At 36.0% G+C, this 9,410-nt stretch overlaps 1 protein-coding gene across 1 annotated transcript; it reads left to right on the top strand.

The window, feature by feature from the left end:
* The first annotated feature begins 314 nt into the window (after positions 1-314).
* vcam1b (vascular cell adhesion molecule 1b) lies at positions 315-6,168 on the top strand. Its single transcript, XM_047805534.1, has 7 exons — positions 315-479; positions 949-1,224; positions 1,315-1,620; positions 2,529-2,810; positions 3,900-4,208; positions 4,367-4,642; positions 5,194-6,168. Exons 1-7 carry the CDS (start codon positions 401-403, stop codon positions 5,613-5,615), a joined length of 1,950 nt encoding a protein of 649 aa, XP_047661490.1. The 5' UTR covers positions 315-400; the 3' UTR covers positions 5,616-6,168.
* The last annotated feature ends 3,242 nt before the right edge of the window (positions 6,169-9,410 follow it).

The following is a 9,410-nucleotide window of genomic DNA, read 5'->3' as shown; positions in this document are numbered from 1 at the left end:
TAGTTATATCACTTAAGATAACTAACGATAGGGTTGAGAAAACAGGACTTCTCGTCCTGAATGAAAATTAATGAGGAGAGTTTCACAGACATCCGCCTCCTCCACTAGGGGAATTTTAAGCAGGGCTTTTTTGGTGTTTGAAGTGTGTGTGTGTGTGTGTGTGTGTGTGTGTGTGTGTGTGTGTGTGTGTGTGTGTGTGTGTGTGTGTGTGTGTGTGTGTGTGTGTGTGTGTGTGTGTGTGTGTGTTACTGCTCCAGCCTTCCTTCTCTGACCTAAATACCACCCCCCGATCCTGACTATAAAGCTGCTCACAGTGAATTGACTCCGTAGTACTTTGTAGGTCTGCAAAGATTCATTAATTTAATACTCAGTATTTGCAGTGTTCCCGAACTCAGTGTTCATGTTAGTGGATTTAAAGAATTTCAACATGGCTTCAGTTCTATGTGCTCTCCTGCAGTTCCTCCTCTGCTATACAGCAGGTACGTAATTTGTTTAATTCCTGCAATGAATGTACAATGAATGTTTTTGTGGTTGTTGTTTTTTCAGTGCATTTGTTTTTTTTTTGTTTCTAGTTGCAGGTATTTGTTTTTTGATTTTGATCAAGCTAAAAAATATTTTGCAACATATATATTTTTTTAATTGAGAGGAACCTGCAACAAGTATATGCAACTTGTCCAATATTTGAATTTAGGTTATTTTTTTCTGTGTAAGAAATGAGTGTTTTGTTTTTTCTTGTTCTAAAATACATTTTCAGCTTTTTGAACCAAAATGGGAACAATGAGTATTTATTAAAAGAGCTCACATGTTTTCTGATAACATTTGAAAGTAATCTCATAAGTGGTCTCAGTGTGATTCTAAATATAATTATGATTCTGAATCAGTTTATTTCTGATTATAAATTATACTATAAATGCAAATCTACAAAATAATTGCAATTTCTTTCCAAAGTTTCCTCTCTATCAGTGAAGATCAGTCCATTGAAGCCACTGTTTCAAGTGGGACACAGAGAGAAGATCACGTGTCAAGCGGATCAATGCAATGGCAAAATGACATTCTCCTGGCAAAATTTAGAGGACATGCCCTTGAATGCTGAAATCCAGACGTCTTCGAATAAATCAACTTTGCTCTACAAAAGTGTTCAAGAACATCATGAATATTCAATTGTGTGCAAGCTAACCTGCCAGGGCAATCCCAAGGAGGGAAGCATGAAAATCAAAGTGTACTGTAAGTTAATTTATTAATCAGTAATGTACTTTAATCTACCCTGAGACAAGAGCATGGTTAAATTTAACTGCTTGCTTTATTAAATTTCAGCTTTTCCAAATGATCCAGTTGTCTCTGGACATGACAATTTGGTGCTAGGGAAGGAGAACACCATGACCTGCAAGGTTTCAGACGTTTATCCAGCAGAACACATGACAGTGGAATGGCTGAGAGGAGGAAACGTGGTCCACACACAGGAAGGAGAATATGGAATTAAATCCATTCAATCCAAGTACACCTTTAAACCAAAGCTCAATGACACAGGAGAGTTAATAACTTGTCGGGTCACACTCAGTCTTGATAACCTGCCACCAGAGAGGAGAACCAGACATACCACTGTGTCCATGGCTGTCTTTTGTAAGTTTTATTACCCTGCTATGTATTTTTCTCTGTGTTTCTGTCACAGCATGTAAAGATTCTTATTCCCTGCTGTTTGTCTGCAGCTGGGCCACACAGTATAAGTGTATATTATACAAGTTATTTTTTCTGTGCAACTCAGTAAGCTGGGAAAGCAGGATTTGTTGCCCTTGAACTGACAATCCTTGACATAAAGGTGTAGTTTGTAATATTTAAAAGTGATTCAAGACCTGTAACGATCTTGGAATCCTAAAGATATGGTAGATAATTTAGAAACAACTTGTCATTATCTTGCCATGCATCAACTATGGGTACGTTTATTGTTTCAGGTTTAAATTTTTTCTTTTTTTTGCACAGTAAAAGACTCTTCTTGTAGACAGTCCTTATTTTCATTCAACTCAGATTCATAGGCCTTATGAATAAAGGGATGGAGCATTCAGTTGGGGGAAACAGCGGAGTTATTAATGTATTGCAATTTACCTCTTGGGCTGCAGATGAATCTAAATATTACAAACTGCTCCTTTCAGATATTATTGACATACAAAAGTAAATTAAAAAATATGTTTGCTTTCTGAACTGATGTTAGCACATTATAGATGTATAATATCAAGCTCTTTGACACCAAATATGGCTTGTTAATTAAAAGTCTGAAAATAATGACATCAGCTAACGTCTTAAGCATGCTGTATAAAATTGTATGTGATTAAAATTTGCAAAACATCTGGGAACCATTGTGAGCTATGAGCTCTAATACTGAAACTCCCTGTAGAGAAAAAACAGACCATATACATAATTCCAGCAATTTCTCATTATTAGCATGAAGAGCCATTAATGAAAAGACAATGTTTGTTTTTTTTACATGCTCCAGTTTGACCATTTGACCCTCACTGCCAACTTTTCTCTCTCAGCCCCTCCTCTGCTGGTGTCCCTGCAGCCAAATTCGAGCTTCATCCGAGTAGAGCGAGGTTCCTCTATGACACTGTTCTGCAATAGCTCAGGCTGTCCTCACTCTCATATCACCTGGAAGAATGAAAGACATCAACCACGTCTGAGCAGTACTGCTGACAGCGAGGCATTCGTATCCCAGTTAGGCCCATGGACTGTTGGTCTGGAGGATAACCGAACATTCATTTGTGAAGCTCAATGTGGCTCTGTTGTGAAGTCCAAGCACACAGAGATTATGGTTTACTGTAAGTATCATTCAAGCTTTACTTAGCAATTATATACTTGTGCTGATTTTAATCATTCATTCTAAAATGATGCAAAATGATCTGCAAGTTGGATAAGAAATGTTAAAGTTTTAAATCGGTAGAAATAGATTCAATAATCTTGTTTGTTTTATTGTAGTCTAATAACAGGCAATACTAGATACATTTGTCTATATTCAAGATACTGATGTCTTTGTGTGCACTCTTTCATGGAGGAATCCATTATTTCACTATCTATAAAAGAAATTATATACAATACAATAATTAATAAATTCAAATGAAAAAAGGTCAAATTTAATGATCTTACTAATAAACACCCACATCCTACTAATAAACTTAAACATTTTTAAATATATCAGATTTTATAACAGAAAAATAGCAGTTTCTCATTATTAGCATGATTATTAGCATTATTAGCATTATTAGATGATTAGCATCATTATTATTTTAGAAAAGTGTATTGTGACATAAGGCATCATGATATTGATTTTATATCATTAGCTTTCCCAGGCCTCTGAAATACTATACAAAAATACTAAAAACAGTTATCTCTCCAAAACCCAACTAAAAATCCTCAGATTTTGAAAGGAATGTTAGTGAATTTGTTTGTATCATTTGATTTGTTTTTTGATTAATAACGGCCAGATTACAGGTATGGAACAGAGGAATGGCATGTTTATGGGGTGATTTGGGCTTTTGGGATAGTGTCCCTTGCAAAGCAGGTTAAATTACACTCTGGTAATCAATAACTTAATACCAAACCAAGCATTGTACTTGAGTGCTGTGTAGCCTTTGACTAAGACAGTACAGCATCTGATTAATTCCAAAAGCATTTTATGTCAGCTCTGATAAGAAGCAGCCACTGATTCAGTGGTTTGGGAGGATAAGGAGGAGCAGGCATGATAAAGCAGCTCTAAGTTTATGAAAATGGGAGTACAGTATCTTTGAGCTCTACCTTGAAGCCTTTTCAATGCTGATGTCATTCCACAAAATGTTCTTGCTCAGATCCTTTCAGGAAGCTATGCTCCTTTTTTTATAAGCCCTTAACATGGTTTCTTTTTTCTATACAAGCCTTTCCCTCAGATCCTGCCATTGAAATTTCTGGATCCTTTATGGAAGGGAAAGTGACCAACCTGACCTGTACAGTTCATGACATCTTCCCAGTCGACTGTTTTCATATGCAATGGATGTACGGAGAGCTTGAGCTGCAGTCAGTCCGTGGAAATTTCTCAGACAAGCTTCAAAACCTTAGCTTAACTATCCCCATCAAGCCTAAGGACAGTGACCAAAATAAGATGTTTACCTGCAAGGTATCACTAAAGATCGGAAAACAAGATTGGAAGTTACAGAAGACAGCAAATACCACACTGGCAGTACAATGTGAGTGAAACTGCTTGTTTGGGTGAAGCTTTTGTTTTGGGTGTATTGTCTCCAATAAATAGGTCTTATTTCCAAATCAAATGTTCTAAGGTGTTTCATGCATTCCAAGGTTATTACTTGTTACCGTCAATCTTGACAGTATTGTTGTGGTTTTACAGATTCACCCAAGAATACCACCATTGACGTGAGACCCCAGAAGCAACTGAATGAAGGGGAGACTGTGACTATCTCCTGCCAGACTGCCAGTTATCCAGAGGGACATGTGACTTTAAGTAGGGTGTGGAATGGAGAAGAGACTAAATTAGTTTCCAGTAATGGGACCCAAACCTCTTTTAGCATATCCTATACTAATGTATCACACTCTGGCATCTACGTGTGTGAAGCTGTTAACAGATATGGCCATCAGAGAGAGATGGTCCAGATAACTGTACAAGGTAAGAATGAGGTCTCCCTTCAACTGTCATCCTGACCTATGTATATAAGTGTTGTTTTCCTACTTAGTGACTATTTAGATAGTTCTGCAATCCAGGACATTTTGGTTTGGTTACAGACTCTAACCAAGACTGTTTAAGATTGAGTAGTTCTATATTAGACATGACCAGCCTTTTGATAAATATTGCCAACCAAGATTCCATAATTTTCTCAAACTTAGACGGGTCAGAGTCCAGCATAGTTTGATGGTTTGCATCCTCACTCCCATCAGTTAAAACTGGAAATTATCTGCTAAGCTCAATTAGGTGTCTTTGACAATGTTAAAAAAAAATACACTGGACTCTAGTTTGCCAGGACCATAAACCTTATAAAGCTTTGGAAAAGCTTATTCTACACAGGTGGCATAGCTTCATGGCTTTTTGCTGGAATCTAGAATCTGGGTTGATGCAGTCTGTAATTTATTACTATGTCATAATCTGTTTTATCATTTAAAGCAAAATGAATGAATCATTCTAAGCTTCTTTTGTCATTTCGTCTTGTTTTCCAACAATAGCACCTCCAAGGAATATCACAGTGACAGTATACCCTTCAAACATGGTTCATGAGGGTGAAACAGTCACAGTTGGCTGCCAGTATGTGAGCTTTCCACCATCTGAAATTACCTTAAGGAAACTGGACAACGGAAGTGACATTTACTCTTCCAATGGGACCTTCTTGCTGGTTAACCTCACTGCCAACAGCTCAGGACTGTACCAGGTCACTGCTACCAATGCCCTGGGTTCTGAGATTAAGATTTTCACACTAAATGTAACAAGTAATAAAATAGAATCACCTCTGTTAAAAAGAATTCATTCAATTGATTTTATAATTCCAGTCATTGGTCTGGGAGTTCTGGCTACAGTACTCAGTACCCTAGACTGTATAAGAAGAGTAAAAAGGAATGGCTTGTATGAGATGACTGAAGGCATACCATAAACTGTTTAGACTGCTTGAACAAAAACACAAGCTTAGTCTCCTTTATTAAACTGAAGCAGAATCTACTGAACCTAATCAGGCACACATACTGCTTGAACTGAATCACATACCGTGGTGATTCAGAGTTGAAACAGTCTCTGCTAAACTCAGTTACTGACTGGGAACCTCATTCATATTCTGAATGAATGAATCAGACTGTAAATGAATCGCACTGCTTGAACTGATTCACGCTTCACTAAACAAACTCTGGTAAACCAAATTGTACTTCACTGAACTGAATTTTTCTTCAGTGAACCGAAACACACTCTGCTAAATTAAATCTCACACTGGTGAACTGAATCGCTCACCACTAAACCGAGTTACACTGCTGGACAGACAACACTGATCTGAATTAGACTGAGTCAACTAAACCGCCCTGTCGGGACCTACTTTACCTCTTTTGGGGTATTACTCTCAGATATCTGTAACATTTGTGTGAATGTGTGTGTGTGTGTGTGTGTGTGTGTGTGTGTGTGTGTGTGTGTGTGTGTGTGTGTGTGTGTGTGTGTGTGTGTGTGTGTGTGTGTGAAAAAGAGATATGGTCAGAGAAACTGATGTATTTGTATATTTTGCAAAAATGTTTTTTTAAGCAACTTTTTCATGTGTAATACAGCTAGTCAATATTTTATCTGGTAAAATAGTTGCTGAGTGAACTGAGAGGCTTTCTTATCTCTCTAATATCTAATATGACATCAGAATTGATGTGTGACATTTAGAATTGCCATTATGACTAGTTAGTGATTGTATAAAATCTTTGTCCCTCTGATATAAAAACATGTGAGGTGGAACCTTCCCTGACCTACTTTCAGTTATACTAATTTTATGGCAATGTGGTGTATAAAGATTAGGAAATTGTCTAGGGATTTATTCAGCCATTGTTTTGCTTTTCTTCACTATGAGAGAAAGAATTCAGGAACTGTTTATACAGATGAATGGCTCAATCATGATGAAAACAATGAAACATTTCATAAAAAATACAACATAATAATTATTAGAATTCCAACTTCCTGACCTGCTTCTTTTGTTTTTCACCTCTATGTAAGTTTTTTATGTTCATGCAGAAAAAATGTAATGCATATTTAAATTGTATATAATGTAACATTTAATATTTGAATATATGAATGTTTGAATGTTTTATTTTAATGTAATCTTATTCATTTTTTGCAATTGACTGACAAGACAAGCAGTCAAACAGTGCCATGTAATTATTATTATTAATTATTAAGCCAATAAATGAAACATTTTCTTCCAGATAATGGTAAAATTCTGAGTGTTTTTTTATTCTAGAGTGTTTTTTTATTCTCTGGGGCACCAAAGATATTGGATAAAGTTTTAAAAACCAAAAGTTTCAGCCTGTCCATTATAGAAAAAAACCCCACTGTTGTACTTCTGTGAAATGAATCCATGATGGTGCGAGTAATTTGGGAACAAATGTAATTTTATTTATTTACAAACTCCACATTTATCTATCTATTTATTTATAGTTACATTTACACTTATCAGAATCTAAAGTGTCTTATGAACATCTCTAGGTAAATATGTAAAATCAGCAGGACAGAGAGCCACAGAGCAGAGAACATTATGCTGCTTTGTGCCAGAGTAATTACTTGATTATGTTCTAGGCTCTGTTCCAGTTTCCATAATAGGTTTTTCAAGATGATCCAGGATGTAACCATGATCTAATGTCCCTTCCTCAAAAAAAAAAATCTTAAAAACAAAGAGCAGCTTCATTCATCATGATATCTGGGCTTTTCCATATTCAGTGACTACATCCTGCATTGGAGACAGGACACAATAAGAACTCTGGGTGTTTTCTTATTGTCACCTCCTGAAGCTGTGACATGGCTCACATGCAGACATTGTGTTTATCATTAACACACACACACATCACACTTCATCTTTATTTAAAAATGACAAGACAAAGTGTTCTAACGGGCCTGGGTTGAGTTCACTCCTTTTTTGAAGCATCTATTGATTATCGTCTCTTGCTGATGGAGCTATAAGAGGCAGTTGTCATGGAGACAGGCTCGATCCCTTGTGCTCCCCCAGAGAGAAAAGATGAGACAGATCAACAGAGGTGCAAATCACAACCTATTCTACTAAGGAAGATGGAATAAGATAGAAGAAGCTGGTCTTTTTATCAGAAGGGAAATCTGCTGTTTGTAAAGATGATCTTATGCAACTGAATAATCTTTTCTACATATCTAGTCCTAATTCACTGTGATTCAGTCATATATACATATATGGAATGCTTAGAGCTTTTTCTAACTCTCTGACAAAAAAAAGATCTTTATATAATAATCTAAAGTGTAAAACCCATGTACATACTTTTAATAGAAATGCTAACATACAATGTGTTTTATACTAGATGGCTAACTGTATGATAACAAACCCATATCCTTATATCAGGATATCTGCTAGAACTTACAGTACAACATCAACAACATTAAAATGTAAAATCACACTGCAGTAGCAATGGTAAATGATTTGGTTCATGAATCAACCAAAACATTAAGAGGATCTCAGCTTTTACTCACATTAAGAGGAGCTCAGTGTAAACATATAGAATCTATCTAGAATGTTTATTTTTAAAATCCGACTCCCACAGACACCCATGACCAATCCATTCTGCTCTCTCACTTATTAATCTGCCTACAATATTTTCTTTCACACTTATTCTTTTATTTAGTGCCCAGACTATAAAAATAAATTGTCCTTTAATTCACAGCAAAGCATTTATTAAAGAAATCCGCATGGCTATGTTTTATTCCTTTAATGAGAACATTTGTGACAGCAATTTGCCAATGATTAGGATTTTTATTCTTTAATTAATGACACATTTTACTTTTGATCTATTTATTCTTACCTTTAATGCTATGAAATGTTCACAAAACAGAGATTTCCTCACCAGCTTGTTGTGTTACTGAGACCCCACAACTCCTGTATGGAGAATATAATATAATATTACCTCATAGCACTGATACTGGAGACCCCTTCCATAAATGTTAAATTAACATCTTCGTACAGAACACGACATCATATAATCACTGATTACTTGACAAATATTTAATCTCTTTATTATAAGAAGTCTTTGTTTATGTTCAGCATCCCAAAAGCAAGTCCCTGTGAATAAACTGTTACTATAGAAACAATAACATATATATAAAACTATATCTATCTATAGAAGTGCATTAATGTAAACCTGCGATTTGCAGCTGCAATACTATCTGATCACCTCGTATAGAAAATTAATCAACAACTTTATACTAATCAGAGTTGAGAATCCAACAGCAGTTTTTATATATTAGATTATATTAAATTATATTAATCACCTCTCTAGTTCCAAGCTGCTCTGCAGTGGCTTTGCAGTTATGCAACACTTTGGGAATGAACTTATGCACCATGGCCCACTCTCAAGTCTAAATATAGCAAAGAGTTTATGGTGGATTGCATGAGGGTCAGAGCGCTTCAGTACCAGAACACAGATAGAAAAAACATGTTTGTCATTCTAAATTATCAGAGAGAACGAGGGCCCTTAGTGGCTACATGACAATGATTTATACTTTATACTAGCAAGACCTTCCTGACCACTGACCTCTGATCTCTGAGCAAGTTCCCTGCTTATAGAAGTGCTGAGAAGAGAATGTTTAGAAGTAAAGGAACATGTCCTACTCATACCAATGATTTGTGCACAAACTTGCCACTTTTAATTGCAAGCAGCTGCTGGTATTTCCTGGTTCGTGGTGGCTTCGGAGA

The sequence above is a fragment of the Tachysurus fulvidraco genome, chromosome 2, assembly GCF_022655615.1.
Source record: "Tachysurus fulvidraco isolate hzauxx_2018 chromosome 2, HZAU_PFXX_2.0, whole genome shotgun sequence".
Classification (NCBI taxonomy): domain Eukaryota; kingdom Metazoa; phylum Chordata; class Actinopteri; order Siluriformes; family Bagridae; genus Tachysurus; species Tachysurus fulvidraco.
This window is presented reverse-complemented; position numbering and strand designations above follow the sequence as displayed.